At 61.0% G+C, this 19,005-nt stretch overlaps 1 protein-coding gene across 3 annotated transcripts in view; it reads left to right on the forward strand.

The window, feature by feature from the left end:
• Positions 1–14,413, forward strand: part of CLPB (ClpB family mitochondrial disaggregase) — a 93,222-nt gene extending 78,809 nt beyond the window's left edge. For 2 of the 3 annotated variants that reach the window (XM_075491379.1, XM_075491381.1), the window contains 7 exons: positions 1,284–1,328; positions 5,533–5,694; positions 8,694–8,850; positions 11,964–12,043; positions 12,596–12,715; positions 13,193–13,297; positions 13,615–14,413. In XM_075491379.1, the coding sequence (XP_075347494.1) occupies positions 1,284–1,328; positions 5,533–5,694; positions 8,694–8,850; positions 11,964–12,043; positions 12,596–12,715; positions 13,193–13,297; positions 13,615–13,866 (921 nt within the window). In that variant the 3' untranslated portion in view covers positions 13,867–14,413. The remainder of the gene's footprint in view (positions 1–1,283; positions 1,329–5,532; positions 5,695–8,693; positions 8,851–11,963; positions 12,044–12,595; positions 12,716–13,192; positions 13,298–13,614) is intronic. The other variant, XM_075491382.1, reaches the window with a different exon arrangement.
• The last annotated feature ends 4,592 nt before the right edge of the window (positions 14,414–19,005 follow it).

A 19,005-nucleotide genomic window follows, 5' to 3' on the forward strand; every position in this document is an offset into this window, starting at 1 on the left:
CAGGAGTTCGTGGCAGCACCGTCTTGGTTTGGTGCCCCTGGGCATCACCGGGGACCAGAAGAGCCCTGGGCTCCCTGTGCGCTGGTAAATGTCCCAGCTCTGAAGCCGAATATTCAAGGCCAGGTTGGACGGGGCTCTGAGCAACCTGCTCCAGTGGAAGATGTCCCTGCTCACGGCAGGGGGGTCGGCTAAATGGCCTTTAAAGGTCCCTGCCAACCCAAACCCTTCTGCGATTCTACGGTTCTATGCTCCCTGTGAGCGTCCGTGCTGCGTACCCCTGTCCGGGTGAGGTGCGTGCACAGACATACGTCTCCTTCTACGCAATTCCTGTTCTTGTTCCCGGCGTCTGCGCGTCCTCCCACCTCCATCCGCTCTTCCCGGTAAATAACTGTTCCGCCTGGGTCTCTGGCTGTAGCCGGAGGGTAATATCTGTGTTGGCTCGTTTGCAACCAGCCTCTAAGGGTCTTCAGCAGCACGGGGGATCGCTGCCTGATCCCGCCCGGGAAGAGTCGTGCGGGGCGGAGCGGGGAGGCGCGGGCTGCGATGGGTGGATGTTGGTGGAGAGCCGCCGTGGCCGGCTGACCGTGCCTGCGCTGACGCTGGGAAAGTTCAAGCTTGCTTTCTTCTTAGGCAGTTGGAGAAGATGATCGTCGTAGGTCCCTTCCGGCTGCAATACTCTCTTCTAGTCTGTTCTGTTCCGTTCTAGTCTCCTGCCTCTAGGAGCGAGATTACAGCTGCCAGCCCAGGAAATTCAGTGTCTGCAGTGAATCATCGGCTTTTCAAATGCAAAAAGGAAGCTTGGGTAGTAGCTGTAAATTCTCTAACAATCTCATCTCTTTGAGATGATCACCCACGAACCTAGTTTACCTCGGCTTTATGATTTTGATTTTTATTTTCTTTTTGCGGAGAGGCATTACTGCCTTCTCATGATTTATTTCTAAAAAGCTGAACAGCAATAATATCCATTTTATTTAGCAAATTGCAAGTTGCTGGTTCGGTCCCATCTGTATCGCTCCGGCTCTAGCGACGAGCAGAGCGTCTGGAGTGAATCTCGGCCGGGGGCCGTGAGCCGGCAGTGGGAACTGTTCCTGCCATCATCTTCCTCTTCCTCAGAATAACCCTCAGCGTTTTGTGGTGGATCTGGCCACTCCACTCCTTGGGAAGCACAAAACCGTGTGCGCAGCCAGCCAGCCACTTGCCTGGCTCCGGAGGAGCCTTCTAAATGTAGCGAAGCTTTGAGCACGTTAATCAAATCCCGTGTTAAGTATTTCTTTCTCTTGCAGGGTTTCATCAGGCTGGACATGTCGGAGTTCCAGGAGAGGCACGAGGTCAGTAAATGGGCTCTCTCTGCTTCCGAGGGGTGCAGCTTCCAGTTTAATGGGTAATTTAAACCATTCCGGTCAATGCCCTGCGTTTGGTCTCTGTCCTGGGTGGTGCTGAGCATCTCCCCGCTGCCGCTGAACACGACAAGCACCTCCTGTCTCACCCTGGCAGCGGCATCCAGGACCTTCCCGAATTAATTCCACCTTCTCCAGAAAACGGGCAGTTTGGTGTGTCGAAGACACAGAGCAACAGCAGTTGCTCCGGGCTGTGCAGTAAATTGCAATATGGGAAATACCAGCCCAAAAAAGTAAATTGAACTCAAAAAAATCAGGAACAGAGACCAAGGAGCAAGAAAAGCTCCAATAATTCGTATCTGATGTGGCTTCTGCACGCGGTGTCGACCCTTGGGGGGAGAGCGACTGAGAAGAGATCGCGTTGTGCGTGAAAACCTGCAGCCCGGGCGCAGCCACGTGCCGTGCGTCGCCCAGCCGTGCCGGGGCTGCCTGTGCCCCCGCGCCCGGGCAGGCGCGGCTCAGCCCAAAGCCCCGTTCCCCTCCTTACCTCCGACTCGTTGCCGAGCCCGGTGCGGGATCACCGCCTCAGCGTGCCTCCCACGGGGGAGAATCCAGCAGAAGGCAGGACCGCGGTGCAGCGTCCACCCCTCCCGTCACACCTCCTGCCCAATTCTGGTGCCGCAGGAGAGGTGGGACATCGCACCGGGGTCACCCCCGGGGCTGGGGGGGCCCTAAATCCCTTCGGAGGGCTCTGTCTTCCCAAAAAGCAGCAAGGTCCTAGCTGAGATAGGTTCATAATATTTTTATTTTGATGGCTGTGTATTTTTTATGAAAGCGGGGGATGAGAAATATCCCGTGAGGGATCTGGGGATCATCCCCATAAACGTCGGAGCTGCTGCGTTGTTTTACGGAGGCAGGGAAGAAGGAGGAGGAGGAAGACTCGCTGGCTGGGACCTGGGAGGATGATGTCTTGAAGGAGAGGAGGAGGAAGGTGCTGGGGAGGATCTCAGAAGGACCGGTCCGAGATGGGAATACCATTTTTTTGCATTTCTTGCTGCTGAGGGCTGCGGCCAGCCTCTGCTCCCTGCAGCCCAGGCTGCGAGCGGGCAGGGGTCAGGCAGACCCTCACGCTCGGCGTGCCGGGCTGTGACAAGGGCTGTGACAAGTTTTGACCTGGCGTGAGGCAGTGGGAGCCTCAGCATCATCGTCAGGAATTGCAGGGCCCTCGGATGGCCAGGGCTAGAAAAGGTCAGGAAAAACGTGTTATTTTATCCAAAGCAGTGAAGCGAAAGGGTGTGGGAAGAGAAAATAAAGACGTGCTCGCAGCTGGCCTGATAGATCGGTTATGATAGGGTCCTACACCGTAGGAGTAAAAAAATAGATAAAAATAAAGCCATGTTGATGATTCAGTAGAAAGAAAGAGGACTTAGGAGCAGCAGTAGAAATGTAAGATATAAAATACTGCGCCCTGACAAAGACAAGAGGCAGAGCAAAGGGAAGGAATAAAGTAGAGAACTGCGGCGAGAGCAATATAAATTTTTCGAGCAAACAAGGATCAGGAGGTCAGCCCAGGAGACGGCGTCCTTTGAAGGAGCCTGGGGAGCCTCACGTAGCCCCAGGCGCTGTGAAACAAATGCACTGAATTAGCTGCCGTCGGCTGATTTCTGCCCTCCTGTTCCCCAGTCGGCAGGACCCCCCTCACCTCGGCAGCCCGTGTCCGTGGGAGCGGGCAGGGGCGGCAGCGGCGGAGCAGGGCGGCCGTGCTCGGGGAAGGGAGATCGCAGCTCTCCCCGGGCAGCCGGATCGCATCGCTCGGCAAAAAGGAGCCACTTGAATGGGAGAATCATGGAATCACAGAAGGGTTTGGGGTGGCAGGGACCTTTAGAGGTCACCCAGTCCAACCCCCTGCCATGGGCAGGGCCATCTTCAACCAGAGCAGGTTGCTCAGAGCCCCGGCCAACCTGGCCTTGGATGTGTCCAGGGATGGGGCAGCCACCACCTCTCCGGGCAACCTGGGCCAGCGTCTCACCACCCTTAGCTAAGACATTTCTTCCTTAGACCCAGTCTCAATCTCCCCTCTTTCAGTTTAAAACCATCACCCCGTGTCCTGTCGCTACGGGCCCTGCTAAAAAGTCTGTCCCCATCTTTTGTATCAGCCCCCTTTGTATCTCGAAGGGACGCAAGGGCTCCCCGCAGCCGTCTCTTCTCCAGGCTGAACACCCCCAGCTCTCCCAGCCTTTCTCCACAGCAGAGCCGTTCCAGCCCTCCGACCATTTTCGTGCCCTCCCCTGGACCCGCTCCCACAGCTCCGTGTCCTTCCTGTGCTGGAGAAGTTCAGTGCTTGCCGGCACTGGCTACGGAGAAGCTGCCGTGGCTCCTCTCCTCTGCCAGCCCCGCAGAGCCAGGCTCACCGAAAGGGAACACACCGGCGCGGCCGTCCCACGGCACAGAATCACAGAATCACAGAATTGTATAGGTTGGAAAAGACCTTGAAGATCATCGAGTCCAACCGTAAACCTAACACTGCCCAGCCCATCACTACACCATGTCCCTGAGCACCTCATCCAAACGGCTTTTAAATACCTCCAGGGATGGCGACTCAACCACTCCCCTGGGCAGCCTGTTCCAGTGCTGGACAACCCTTTCAGTGAAGAAAATTTTCCTAATATCCAGTCTAAACCTCCCCTGGCGCAACTTGAGGCCATTTCCTCTTGTCCTATCACTTGTTACCTGGGAGAAGAGACCGACCCCACCTCTCTGCACCCTCCTTTCAGGCAGTTGTAGAGAGCGATGAGGTCTCCCCTCAGCCTCCTTTTCTCCAGGCTAAACAGTCCCAGCTCCCTCAGCCGCTCCCCATCAGCCTTGTGCTCCAGACCCTTCCCCAGCTCCGTTGCCCTTCTCTGGACACGCTCCAGCCCCTCAATGTCTCTCTTGTAGTGAGGGGCCCAACACTGAACACAGCATTCGAGGTGCGGCCTCACCAGTGCCGAGTACAGGGCACGATCACTGCCCTGCTCCTGCTGGCCACGCTATTTTTGATACAGGCCAGGATGCCATTGGCTTTCTTGGCCGCCTGGGCACACTGCTGGCTCATACTCAGCCGGCTGTTGACCAACACCCCCAGGTCCTTCTCTGCCAGGCAGCTTTCCAGCCACTCTTCCCCACGCCTGTAGCGTTGCATGGGGTTGCTGTGGCCCAAGTGCAGGACCTTGCACTTGGCCTTGTTGAACCTCATACAATTGACCCCAGCCCATCGATCCAGCCTGTCCAGGTCCCTCTGCAGAGCCTGCCTACCCTCCAGCAGATCAACACTCCCACACAACTTGGTGTCATCTGCAAACACGCAGCTTCCATCGTTCGCCGGCACGGAGGCCACGACAGAGTCGCCCTTCAGCTGTGCTGCTTCCTTCTCCTGGATTAAGGAGAGGAAATTTCTTTCTTTTATGAGGATTCGGGATTTTGCTCCGTGACTTCCTTCTGCTTCCCATTCAACCAGCTGGCTCTGCACGTCCAGCGTCCCGGAGAACCACAGAGAATTAACAAACCGATAATTTTGTTCTTTTCGACTTTTATGAACCTAAAGGACTGTGACTGCGGATGCACCCACAGACCTGGGTTGCTTGAAAATGCTTCAAGCTGCACATCAAAAATTACTTGTCATTTTTGCCAAAACATTTCTGTTGTCGAAAATATTCTTCTCAATAATCTTCTAAATTTTTAAACTTCATTTAAAAAAACGTAGTGTCAAGAAGCAACGAAACCGGGTATTGACACAGGAAAAATATTTTCCTTGTGGCCTCTTCCCAAGCTTTGATTCCCCACCAGAGCCACCTGCCGCTCATAATCCTTTGAATTCTTGCTCTTAAAAAGGCTAAAGGACACAAAAATGGGTCTTGGACAGCTGGGATAGGTGACTGGGACACCGGTTAGAAACGCAGGGGTTGTGCCTGGTCTCCTGCCAGTGGAAAGCTCTGGGAAAGGTAATTGCTCAGCAGCCACCGGTCTGCATTTTGCCAAATTGTTGCTCATTAAGCTGATTTTGGGATACCCGGGGTGCGATGGATGTCACAAAGAATATAGAACGTGATTTGTCTGCAGCAGAGTCGTGGCTGCCTGCCGAGCTGCTCGGTACCGAGAGGGCTTCGTTCCTGGCATCCACGCATCAGCTTTCACGTGTCCTGTGGCTTTCTCCTAGGTCGCCAAGTTTATCGGCTCTCCGCCTGGCTACGTGGGCCATGAAGAGGGCGGGCAGCTCACCAAAAAGCTGAGGCAGTGTCCAAATGCTGTGGTGCTCTTCGACGAGGTTGACAAAGCCCACCCAGACGTCCTCACCATCATGCTGCAGCTATTCGATGAGGTAAATCCCTGGTTCAGGGTCAGAGTTTGCACGGGGGCCGTTGGGAAGGTGACGGCGAGCGGTGCAAGGGACGACGGCCGCGGGAGATGTCCTGGAGCGGAGCTGAAATCCCAAATCCAGTCCCTTCCAAAAAACGTGAGCTAACCAGTCAGCCTCTTCTCCATTTTAACACCAGGAAACAGGATGATGCTGCGGTCTCCTGGTGGAATAAATGAGATCTTTGGGCAAAGAAAAAGCCAATGATGGGAGGGTTGGAAACTTGAGGAAACTTGGGAATCGGGTTGTTTTATGTCACCGGGAAGGTGTGACGGTGAAGACTGGGATACCGCTAAGGAAAAACCACCCCGGTGACAGGTCGGTGCAGGAATAGTTGGGCTGCCGGTCCACGGCAGAAAGCAGGAGCGACGAGAGGAGGCAGGATGGCCATGGCCCGCTTCACGTGGGTGCCCTGCGCCCACCTCCCACGTGCACCTCCGTGGCGTGGAGGAAATGGTCTCCGAGGTCCCAGGCACGGCTCAGGGTGTTGTCACACCAGAAAAGCAGGGTGGTCCGGGGACTTCGTCGTCCATCAGTATCCTAACATTTGGCGTCAAATGTATTTTCCAGCTCCTTTCTCACTGTCTCTTCCTTTTTGTTTTGAGAAGTGGATGCCAAAGCTGGCTTAATTCAGAATCTTTAAACTTCAAGCAAACTAGGTAAAGGACAAATTGCTGCTTTTTAGCTCAGGTTGGTTAATTTATGACTTTTCAGGTGGCATGTGATTTGTCTCACACCTTTCCTCCCCCAAACATAGACTCACAGAATGGTTTGGGTTGGAAGGGACCTTAAAGATCATCTAGTTCCAACCGTGGACAAAACTCTTCAGCTACCTACCTAGGAGGATTCTGGGGCTGCTTCCCAGGATTTCAGCTGTCTCCAGAGGAAGCCAGGACACTCTTGGAGATGCCTGGGAGGAGTCCTGAAGGAGACCGGCACAGACCTGCCTTAATGTACACAAACCTCCTTGGGTAGCTACCCTGGAGGAGTCTGGGGCTCCCGAAACCGCTGTGTGTGCTGGGGGAAGGTCCGTGCCCGGCAGCGCTCCAGGAAAACTCCCAGGCATCTCCAGGAGTGTGTTGACCTCCTCTGGAGACAGCCGGAGTCCCAGTTAGAAGCCCTAGACTCCTCCAAGGTAGCTCCCCAAGGAGTTTTGTCGATGTTGGAGGTAGGTCCACTCCCAGTAGCTCCACGAGACTCCTCCCTGGCATCTCCAGGAGCATTTTGGTTTCTTCTGGAGATGGGTGAACTCCCCGGTAGCAGCCCCAGGCTCTTACAAGTTGGGTACCCGAGGAGCATCGTGCGTGTTGGAGGCAGGTCCGTGCCCGTGAGCTCCCCAGTTCTCATCCCAGGCATCTCCACGCATGGCACTGCCCGATCCTGCTGGCAGCGGGCAGGAGAGCAGAAGCTCGCTGTCCGAGGAAGCAAAACCAAAATCTACGACGTTGGGAGTCCCTTGCTGTCCGCCGGTCTCTGGGGGATGCTTTGCCTACGCCCTGCCTTGGGCAGCTGCGGCTCGCTCGCAGGAGTTGGTGGGAGCCAGGGACAAACGCCTGTCTCCAGGCTCGGCATCTTCTGCTGAGCCCTCAGCCTCCGAGCTTTTCCGTCTATTTTTAAGGTCCCAGTTCTGTCCTGAGAGGCAACCGAACTCCAGAGCAATGCGCGGGGAGGTCTTGGGGGTTGGGTTTTTTTTGTTTGTTTTTCTTTGAAGGATTAATAACACAATTTTTTCTTGCATAGATCATCGCAGCAGCAGCTAAATGTGAAATCAATTCCTGTACCACGCACTTGACAGGGCAATAACCCAAATGTTAATCTCAAGCACCCAACAAGGATTTGTGTCATTGTGCTGGATATCTGCTGCTGGAGACGCATCGAGGAAAGAAACTGCCTGGGGAGCTGCTTATTTTTTCCTTATTTTTCTCTCTTTTTTTGTTTTATTAATCAAGAGAACTAGTACTTTTGAAGGGTTCCTGCGTTGGTTCGGTAGGAGGAAGGGTTGATGCCGCAGCAGGCGGCTGCGGCGGCGGTCGCCCCCACCACGGAGCGCGGTGCTGGGCTGCCCTGGTTTGGTTTGCCGGGCGATGCCGCGGGCATGAGGGATGCTCTCAGTTGCCTCTTGCTGTCACGGCCTCCCCGTTGCTTACTTCACTCCGTTATAGCCGTAACCCGCTTATTTCTGCAAGGTTCTTTCGGCTTTGCTTATTTTCGGTCAGGCTGCTAGCAGCCTGTGCTTCCCCGTGGTGTCTTCGGACCACCGCAAAGCCCCCTCCGAGCCCTCCCGGACGGCCACGGCGCCGCGGGGAGCTTTGAACCGACTCGTCTGGAAGGCTTTGGTGAACTTCTGGGCGACGTTGCTGGAGCTGTTCAAGGCACCGACGCCTGCAGCTGCCCGCCGTGCCCCCAAAAAGAGCCCGCACGGGGGAACGTCTCACGGCTCAGCCACTCCAGCCCGGCATCCCGGCCCAAACCCCAGGGCCGAGCCAAGAGCCCGGGCTGCGGCCGAGAGCCCTTCGAACCCACCGAAGGGGCAACAGCCTCTGTTAGAGGGGTGGGACAGGGGCACGAGGTGACAACAACTTCACCTGCACTCGTGGGGTTCACCAGAGCTCACGTGTCAGACCCAAAACCGCGGCAGGGAGGAAGGGAGAGGATCAGAGGCGGCCGAGTGACGTATGGCAGCCATAGGGGCTGCCCCAGCCCACCTCCCCATCTGCCAGGGCTTCCACCGAGCGTGTCCTGGATGGGGCAGGCTGGGACCACGTGCAGGGCAGGTCACTGCCGTTCCTCGGAGAGGTGGGGGCTTCTTCAGCCCTGCCTCCTTCCTGCCTGCGTCCTTAGGCATCCCTGCAAAAATAAACCCGCTCGGGGGGAAAACGGGACCCGTGTGCTTTTGCCTGGTGTTTTGGCCGTGTCCTGTGGCACCTGCTCACGCTGCTTGTGTTGACTCGGTGTTGTTGCAGGGCAGACTGACGGACGGGAAGGGGAAAACCATTGACTGCAAGGATGCCATCTTCATCATGACCTCCAACGTGGCAAGCGATGAGATCGCCCAGCACGCTCTGCAGCTCCGACAAGAGGCCATGGAGATGAGCAAGAAAAGGATGGCAGAAAACTTAGGTACTGGTCTTTTAATGTCCTACTCCAAATCCCCAAAGCATCCCCCCCTTCCTAACGCGGCAGGTCCCTCTGGTTTCGTCTGACACCAGCTCGGCCATCCCTCTGCCGGGGGGAGCACCCAGACCCCTCCGCTGCTCGCCCCTGCGGCTGGTCCGCACCGACACGTCCTCCCGGCGCTGCGGCTTTGGGGCGAGCCTCGGGGATGCTCCTCTGCCAGAAGGGAAGGCAGCTGCCTGATCTTTTGTGTGAGGGTCCAGGAATTCGTGCTGTTGCCTTCTAGGATGGCTTCTAGGTTGCTGAGAAGTCCCACGCCCCCATCTCCACCGTTCTCCCTCCTGTGATACCTCTGCGTCGGGCTTGCCCTGCTCTGAAATCCTCGTTATTCGGGGTCACATCCTTGAGCTCTGCCTTTGGAGAAGGCTTTATACCCCACCTCGCAGCCTTCCTCATCCTGCGCTCCTTTATCTCCTCACCCTTTGCCTTCTTTCAGGACCCTTCCAAATGCTTCCTAGAAAAGACGGGGGCTGGTACAGGTCCTCCCGTTAAAGAGCAAGAGTTTCGTTTCCTCACAGCCCTTCCAAAAAGGACTGAGCTCAATCAATTCTACTTCACCTTGAAATGGGAGCCCTGGACCCACACGTCAGGGTCCTGTAGAAAATTTTCCAAAAACGTGAATTAGGTAATAAAAGGAGAATTGAGTAGGGTAAGGGCAGCCTCCGAGACGCAAACTGAACAACTCTGCAGGCAGCAGAGTCCCCGTTTGTCTGCAGCCCTCCACCGCCTTCGCCCACCGGTTGGTGACAACACCGGTGGCACCAGCAGGCCCCAGTGACTGGTAGGTCTCTGCTGTGCCAAGGACGGACGGACGGACGGGTGGACGGATGGTGACGCCTGCACCGGGGGCCCTCCCCTCTAGCTCTAAAATGGGCGGCAGTTTGTGAGCACGGACGCTGGCACAGGGAGCGATGCCGTGCCTGTGGATAACCAGGCAGCCACGCACGACGGCCGCATCCCTCGTTTTCTCATCGGTTCTCAAAAACTCATCAGGTTTGGTTTTTTAAGACCCTTTTATGGTCTTCAAGGTCTGGACACCGCATCTTCCGTAGGGTATCTAGCAGCAGGTGCCGGCACGGATACACCCTATTTCCTAAAGGTCGGTCTCGAGAGCTGCGCTCACCGGTGGAAATGCCCGGCGAAGCTGTGGTGTGCGGTGTGCGGTGTGCGCTGCGGCCGCGCCCGGGAACCGGCTGCGTCGGCTCCACGGGAGCAGGAAAAAATGTTGGGTTTTGGCGTCAAATGTATTTTCCAGCTTCTTTCTCACTGTCTCTTCCTTTTTATTTTGAGAAGTGGATGCCAAAGCTGGCTTAATTCAGAATCTTTAAACTTCAATCAAACTAGGTAAAGGACAAAGCATGCCTGCAACTGAACTTTCAAGAATAACATTTTAAAATGCCAAGCGCTTTTCTGCTAAATGAGGAAAGCATTGAATTTTAATTTCTAGAACTGTACAGCAGACAGCTGCAGTGAGCGAACGGCGGTGAGAGAGCATAGCCGGAAAATGCATTTCGCCTCAGAATCCTGCCCTCAATTGAGTTTCGCGGAGCTCCTTGCAATTTCCTGAGTTCTTGGCTTGGAGATCCTTGTGAAGGCAGCGGCCAGGAGGTCAGCGTAAATGCCTGGGTGGGCAGATAAATGGAAAGATAGAGGGAAGGAGCTGCTTCCGCGGCGTCTCGGCATCTGTGAGGGGAAGCAGCAGATATTACAGGCGGCAAACCCCGATACTGGGGGCAGCTCTGTCTCTTCTGCCTTCCCCAGCTCTCCTCTTCCAGCATGCCACGCCAAATTCCTCTTACTTACTCAAAAAACCCCTCGGTGTCTTTTAGCAGAAAACAGAAAAGTGAAACGGGCCAAATCCTTAGAACCAAAGACCCCCCCCAGCTCCATTTAGACCCCGCGGCCAGGCTGCGCCGTCCCTCTCCCCCGCGCCCTGCGGCAAACTCCCCACCCGGGACGCGCCCCGCGCCGGCGTGCTCGCGTCTGCCGTGGCGGGGCGGAAGGAGAAGAGGTGATTTCGGAGCGCCCGGCACCGCTTCCTTGCGTGCCGGCACCGGTGTTGGTCCGCTGGAGCCTGAGAGCCCCTGCTTGCCGCTGCTGGGGATGCAACAATCCTCATCGAGGCTGCAAAGCTGGGATGGGATCCCAGCACCCAGCTCCCAGCACCCAGCTCCCAGCACCCAGCTCCCAGCACCCAGCACCCAGCACCCAGCTCCCAGCTCCCAGCACCCAGCACCCAGCACCCAGCACCCAGCGTGGGTCTTTCTCCACCGCCCTGCGTGTCAGGATCCTCTCCAGAGCGCCTTGGGTGCAAGGGATCTCCCTGTGAGCGTCCCTGCGTTAAATAGCGCGTGGAGTTAAACGCGTGGAGGTGTAGGAAGAAGTGAGGGGGTGAAGACGAAGAGCGGAGGGAATTTGGGCGGCAGAGGGGTAAACCCGGCCTTTAGGCTGCCTGTGGTAGCTCGGAGCTGGGATTCGGGAGCCAGCCAGACCCTGGCTCCATCTGCAGTCAGCGCAGGGAAGTAGAGTCCGGCCAGAACAGTCTGAACGTGGGTTTTGCGGTTTGCTGAAGGCACCCGGCACCCTTCCTGCGCCTGGCAGAGCCGCGGGAGCCCACGCAGAGCAGCCCCGGGTGACGGCGCGCTCCGTGCGTCGTGTAACCGGCACCGGCTCCCGGAGCCCAGCCGCCGGGCAGGGTCCGTGGAGGCCGAGCGAGGACCCCCGCTACGCGAAACCTGCGGGAGGCAGCTCCCGGGGCTGTAGGGCGGAGAGCGGAGGCCGAGCCGCAGCTCTTCTGCCCTGCAAGCGAAAGGCGTCAGCGTAGGGCGCTCTCCTCGGGCACCCGACGTGCGCAGGGGCACCCGCGGGAGACCCAGACCCTCTGCCCGGAGCAACGCGCGCAGGGACGCCCCCCTACCAAACCAAGCGTGGGGCGGGGGCGCGTGCGGGGGTTCCAGGGCCGTCGGGCTGCTCTGCTCGTCCGTCCTGCAGGCGCCGGGCAGGCGGGAAGCCCGCGTCCCGCCTTGCCCGCCGACACCCCGTGTCCTCCTGTCTTTCAGAGGATGTCCAGATGACCGACAAGATAACCATCTCCAAGCAGTTCAAGGAGAAGGTTATTCGCCCCATCTTGAAGGTAGAGGTGATTTTTTTTTTTCTTTTTTTTCCCCATGGCTTATGTTTCAGGTGTCCTGAGCTTTGGTCACCGAATCATTCGATGCGGTATCTGCGTTCCTCACCCAGCGACATGACGTCATTTTTAAATTTTCAGCCACTAAGAAGTAAGGTCAGACCCCAGCAGAAATAAATATCAGCATCTTATTCACTCCCTGGGCTCTTCTATTAGAGCGACGACGTGAGACCAGAAGGGGGACGGGGGGTGGGACGTGCTGCAGTGGGATTTTGGGGGTTAAAACGCCGCAGGAGAGATCCGTTTCTAGTTCCTCTCGCCGTCTCCAGCAGAATTAATTCCTCCCCCCGGCCATGCTGAGAGGCACTCCTGGACACCCCCGGGACGGATTTCCAGCTCCGTGGCCTGGGGTGCGATGGCTGCCGGGGCCTCTCCCCGTGGCTGCGGGAGCTGTCGGAGGGGGGGCGATCCCTGGGGAGCTCCTCCTGCAGCGTCGCTGTCACCGCTGGCCCTAGCGGGGTCACCAGCCCTGTCCCCGCCGACCTTCACCCCTTGTCCCTGCAGGCTCACTTCAGACGGGACGAATTCCTGGGGAGGATCAATGAGATTGTCTATTTTCTCCCTTTCTGCCACTCGGAGCTCATCCAGCTTGTCAACAAGGAGCTGAATTTTTGGGCCAAGAAGGTAAAAACCATCCATGGCTTTAGAGGTAACTTCTCCCGAGACGCATGAGCGGGAGAAAGCCCCTGCCTAAGCCTTCATCCTCCTGATGCGGAAGCAGAGCGGATGGAGCTCTTCGCCGTAGTCTGCCGCGCTGTTCAACACAAGGGGACCCTGCTCGGGAGGGCAGGGACCTCTTGAGGCGGGGGGGGACGGTTCCTGCTGCGTCGGGGCAGGGATGAGCTTCGGGCCACCTTCAGAGCCGTCATTTGTCCAATCGGTCTTTGCGCATCTGAGCTCTCCCCGGGGGGGCTAAATAGGAATTGGGGGACTTTGCTTTGGTGGGTCTGGCCTGGTGGAGCTCTCAGTGCCCTTTCTTCCTCGGCCCAGGGACGCTCGCACCCCCCCGTGCTGCCCGCGGCGTCCCCACGGCTCGAGGAATGGGGTGCCAGGGATGCTCGAAGGCTTCAGTAACTCTTCCTCCTCTTCCTCACCCGGCAGGCCAAGGCGAGGCACAACATCACCCTGCTCTGGGACAGGGAGGTCATGGACGTGCTGGCTGACGGCTACAACCTGCACTACGGTGCCCGGTCTATCAAACACGAGGTACAGCCAAGGACGGAGCGCGGGCGAAGCCCACGGCATCGCCGCCAGCCCCGCTCCGCACGGGGGGAGCCGGGAGGGTGATCCTGTTTGGGTCTGTCCCGCGGAAGAGGGTCCCCACGGCTCCCGAGGGGAGATGGCCGCGGTCTGGGGGAAGAAACGGCAGAGCCGGTACGCTCCAGAAAGAGCCGGGGAATCAGGAGGACGAGCAGGAGGCCGTGGGATCCTGCGCCGCCCGAGGGCGGGAGGGAGAGCTGCCCGGCTCCCCGGCAGGCCGCTCGCAGGGGTTTTCTGATGGGAGCTTGGTTTTTCGTCCCCAGGTCGAGCGGCGCGTTGTGAACCAGCTGGCAGCTGCCTACGAGCAGGACCTGCTGCCGAGGGGCTGCACCCTGCGGATCACGGTGGAGGACTCGGACAAGCAGCTGCTGAAAACCAAGGACAGCTCTTCCCCGGGAGCGGAGAAAACAAAGATGCCGACCCTGCGGTTGGAGATAGTGGAGAAAGACAGCAAATCCCGAAAACTGGACATCCAAGCGCCTCTGAACCCGGAAAACATCACTTACTTCTTGTAGGCAGCGACGAGCGCTCCTGGAGCACGCTCTGCCCGCGCGACGCTGCGGGCAGCGTGGGTTGACAATAAAATACCGTCCGACTCGCAGCGTGCGACGTGGCCACGTCGGCGAGGGCAGGGAGCGGTCGGGGCAGGGGAAAAGCCGTGCTCCTGCTACCTCCGCTGCGTCGGAGCCGGGCACGGGGCCGGTGGGCGCTGGGGGGGGTCCGGAGCTTGCAGCTATGGGTGCCGAGGCGCCGCGCTGCCGTTCGGGGACGTAGCGGTGGAGGGTCCTGGGCTTTCACTTGGCACAAGAGAAGGGGTCGGAGCTTTTTAAGAAAGGGGAAAGCTGATTTCAGACCGTACGGGCGCCGGGGTGTCCGGCTCGGGTGGGATTTGTCATTCGCTCCTCGCTGCGGAGGCTGGGTTTGCTGGCTTGGACCGCGGCCGCAAAGGGGTAGGACAGGGACCGAGCGTGCGACGGACTGATTTTAGAAGCCACCAGGCGCTCCGACTCTGTATTTCGCCCGCTTCTCTTTATTTATTGCAATAAACGCGGCGTGCACATACGACCTGCTGCGTCTGGCGCGGGCAGGGGAGGGCGCGTGGGGATTGCCCGCGGGCAGGACACGTCCCCGGGGAGCTCCCCCCTCTCCTGCCCATCACCGGGAGCCCTCAACGCCACCGGCGCGTCTCCCCGTCCCGGCCGGGCGACATCCCGGAGCAAACCCCTCACTAAATCCTCTCCCCGCTGCTTTCTGACCTGCTTCTGGGAAATATTTAATATCTCGGGCTTCACCTACCTGCCCGAGCCGTCCCCGGTGCCGGAGCCGGAGCAAAGATCCCCGGCCCGGACAAACTGAACCTTACGGTGGCTCTCGCCGGGCAGAGCCGGATTTTTCCCGCGTGTTCGTAGGTGGGAGGTTTCGCTCTCCCGAGCCGTGGTTTGCAGAGCGTCCCCGTGAGCTCTGCGGGGCCTGATCCTGCCGCCAGCCGTGTCTGCGGGTCCCCAGGGCTGGCTGGGGCTGGGGGCTGACCCTGACCCCCCCACGGTCACTCCTCCGGGGACCGGCCGGCGGTGGGACAGGGATGGAGGGCTCCAGGGGCGAGGGTCTCCTTCGGGGTGCAGCCCTCTCTGCCACCGGTGCTTCACCCCCACAGCACCGACTCCTCCGGCCGCAGGAGAGGAAATACAAAAAGAAGTCAACCCACGTAGCCCTCCAGAATTAACGAGCCGTAAGTCAGGGTCACAGTCGGAGGTGGCAGCGAGCTGCCGGGGTCCCCGCCCGACACGGCCAAGCCACCGTGTGAAGTCCCCCGGGCCGAGCGTCCCCGCTGGCGCCGCCGGGCCGCGGCGTGGGTTTAGTTTTGGGGCTGGCGCTCATTTTCCAGGGGCTACGTGGAGGTTTCGGGGGGCTGCCTTGACCCACCTTTCCGTCCCTGCCGCCTTTTCCTGCCGCGGGGCTTAACTCGGTGACACTGCTGGGGACCGGGCGCTGCCTTCGGCCAGGGCTGCCAACCGGGGGGGGAGGCTGGAAAAGGGGGAGAGCTCCGCCGAAACGGAGCCGCCGGGGTGGCAGGGGGAGCTGCCCTGTCCCGGGCGTCGCCCGTGCCGGCGGTCCGTGGGCGCCCTGCTCCTCTCAACCCCCCGTCCCGGTGGGCGACGGAGCCGGAGCGGCCGAGCCCGTTCCCACCCAGGCGCCGGGATGCGGGGGCTGGCGGCGCCCAGGATGGGGCTGGATGGGGAAGGGGGTCTCCGGCAGCAGGGTTTGGCCTTTACGAGCCGCTCAAGCTGCCCAGCGAGAGGCCGGCAGGCCGGCCAGGGCGGGTTTCTCTTCCCCGAAAGGGTTTTGGAGCTTCCCCGGGCTTTGCCGGACCCTCTCAAACTGAGATCCGCTCCCGGCGGGGGACCAGTGGCGGGGACGGCCGAGGCCAGGGGAGCTTGCCCTGCCTCTTCCCCCCGTGCCACGGCCGGGGAATCGCCCACACCTTCGCCCACAGCTTCGCCTCCTTGGCCCAGGCGGGCAGGGGTGCAGGGGGGGCCAGGGCTCGGGCAGGGGGTCCCCGAAAACACCGGGGTGCCTCGCAGGACAGCGAGCGGCATCCCCAAACCTGCCGACACCTCCTGCAGCGACGAGGTGCCGGCCGACACCGGCCCCGCGCTCTGCGCGGACGCGGGGGCTCGGCTCCCTCCGGCCGCGGTCCGGCACCGCGCCGGGCAAAGCCGGGATCGCCGGGGCCACCGCCGGTGCCAGCCAGGCCCCAAAAGCGGGGGGCTGCAAGGAGAAACGGGGCTGAAAATGGTGGTGAAGCGTGTGCCGGGGCGTGCAGGGGTGCGCACAGCAGTGCTGCCTGAGGCTGACCCCAGGGGGGAAGGCAGGATCCCCTCCCCGCAGCCCCAGGGAGCCGCTGCCTCCATGCCCGAGCCACCCCGGCACCGGCGTGCCGCGACACCAGCACCCCCACGCCGACACCGCCGGGCTCGGGGCACCCGATGCCGGGGCTCTCGTGGGTGCTCCTGCACCTGACGGGAGAGCGGGGAGCCCACGGCCGGGCGTGCTGTGCCACGCCGTGCCATTCTGTGCCACGCCGTGCCATTCTGTGCCATACCACACCACACCGTGCCATGCTGCACCGTGCTGTGCCACGCCGCACCGTTCTGTGCCACGCCGTGCCATTCTGTGCCATGCCACACCACGCCGTGCCATGCCGCACCGTGCTGTGCCAGGTCACACCGTGTCACACCGTGCTGTGCCGCGCATGCTGTGCTGCCGCACTGTGTCATGCCGTGCCACACCACGCTGTGTCGTGCCACGTCAGGTTGTGCCATGCCGTGCCGTGCCGTGCCACGCCGTTCCGGTCCACGCTATGCCAAGCTCCGCCATGCCGTGCCATGCCGTGCCGCGTCACGCTCTGCTGTGCCACGCCGCGCCGTGCTATGCTGTCTGCGCCGCGCGATGCCGTGCCACGCCGTGCCACGCTCTGCCAAGCCACGTCACCCTGTGCCGTGCCGTGCCGTGCCGTGCCAGCCCCCCAAGGAGCGCGGCCACCAGGGCCCCGGCCGGGGCAGCGCTGGGGGGCGGCCGGGGCCCTCCCCGATCATTTTATTTGTTTTTAATCGTGCTGGAGGCGCGGCGCCGGCGTCCTCTGAGCAAACAGCAGCGGGTGAAAGGGCTCCCTCTGACAGATCAAATAAATGTGCCACCGCAGCCGGGCCGGGAACAATAAACGGGAGGCAGGATCTGGAGGGGAGAAACATCAGGCTGTGACGGGGAAATTCAATTACCGCCAGCCTTCAGCCCCGTGCCGGGCTCCTAATTCGATTAGGGGCAGGCGAGCTCCAGCGAGCGGAGGGGCCGTGGTGCGGCCCCGGCGTGGGGCTTTGTCACCGGGAACAAAGCAGCGGCAGCGGCCGGAGGCCTCTGGCACGGTTGGGCCGTGCACGGCGTGGGAGCAGGCGTCGGGGCCGGGACCCGCCGGGGGTCCCCGCCGCAGCACGGGGGTCCCCGTGGGGTGACACGGCCCGGACGGGCCGCGGGACGATGCCTGGGTGCCGCCATCGGGCGAGTCGTGGGGCACGGGCCGCGCCCGGTCGACGACCCCGACAAAGCTGGGACTCGAGCTGCGCGGGGCCCCGGGGTGGGCCCAAAGGGGGCCCCGCCAGAGCGGGTCCCATCGGCCCCTCCGGCCCCGACCCGCCCGGGCACACGGACACGGCCCTCGGGTCACGGGCGGCCCCCCGAGCCCGGCAGGACGGAGGGACGGGGGTCCCTGTCCCCGGCTCCTCCGCCGTGCCCAGCCCTCCCCGCTGCCGTCGCCACCCGGTTTGGGGGGCGGGGGGGGTCAGCCTGCGCCCCCGCCCCATCGAGCGATGCTGGGCACAAGCGTGCGGCCCTGCTGCCAGCACCCGTCTTCCTTCACCCTCCCAAGTCGGGAGGCGTCACCCACGTCGGCACCCCGGCTCCCACGGCAGCCGCGGGGATACGGGGGGGGCTCCCGGCGCCGCCCCCCACCGCCGCCCGCGCAGGGACGGGGAGCCCTGGCTCCCCCCCTCCCGCTCCCCGACCCCTCCCCCCTTGTCCCCCTGCCTCTCCTCCCCCCTCCATCCCCTTCATCCTCCTTGCTCCCCCCCGCCCCGTTCTGCCCCTGGCTCTGGGTAGCAATAGCGGCAGCTCCTTGCGTGGCAGATTGCTGCCTAATTAGTTTAGAGGGAAAACTTAATTGAATTAACTTTTTCACAACTCCAGCAGCCTGACAGTCGGGGCTCTCGCTCAGCCGCCAGCCTCCAGCTCCGTGATCTAATTAACTTGTTTAGCAACCTGCCCGCTCGGCCGGCGCAGCTGGGGTGGGCTCGGGTGGGGAGCACCCACCGGCCCCTGCCCGCACCCACGGGTGTCCCGCGGGTCCCACGCGAAGGCCCGGGCCCGGACCCGGCCCACCCGGGTGGAACCGGGGGCACCCGGCCAGCGAGGGGAGCCCGGCCGGGAGCAGGGGCAGCAGCTCTGCCCTGCGGGATGTGGGGCAGGATGTGGGGCAGGATGGAGGGCAGGATGTGGGGCAGGACGCAGGGCAGGACGGGGCAGAAGATGGGGCAGGATGCAGAGAAGAGATGGGGGAGGAGATGGGGTAGGGCATGGGGCAGGACGTGGGGCAGGACATGGGGCAGGATGGGGGGCAAGAAGTGGGGCAGGATGGAGGGCAGGACACAGGGCAGAAGATGGGGCAGGAGATGGGGCAGGATGCAGGGAAGAGATGGGGCAGGACATGGGGCAGGATGGGGGGCAGGATGGGGGGCAGGACAGAGGGCAGAGATGGGGCAGGAGATGGGGCAGGGCATGGAGCAGGATGCAGGACAGGACAGGGGGCAGAAGATGGGGCAGGGCACGGGGCAGGACGTGGGGCAGGACGTGGGGCAGGACGTGGGGCAGGACAGGTCCCAGGCAGCCCCCAGGCCGGCGGGGGCCGGTGCTGAGCACCCCGGCCCCGTCCCTGCGCCCCAGCCGGGCCGAGCCCCGGGTCCCCCGGGCCCTGGGCAGGGTCCGGCCTTTCCCCCCCGGGGCCGGTGCCCAGTGGGGGGGCAGCGAGCCCCCTCCTCCCGGCCGGGGCACAAAGCCCTCAGCCGGCCGTAATTAGACTTTTAAATCCTCTTTAGTGAAAGTGT

This window comes from Mycteria americana, chromosome 1, assembly GCF_035582795.1.
Source record: "Mycteria americana isolate JAX WOST 10 ecotype Jacksonville Zoo and Gardens chromosome 1, USCA_MyAme_1.0, whole genome shotgun sequence".
Taxonomy (NCBI): domain Eukaryota; kingdom Metazoa; phylum Chordata; class Aves; order Ciconiiformes; family Ciconiidae; genus Mycteria; species Mycteria americana.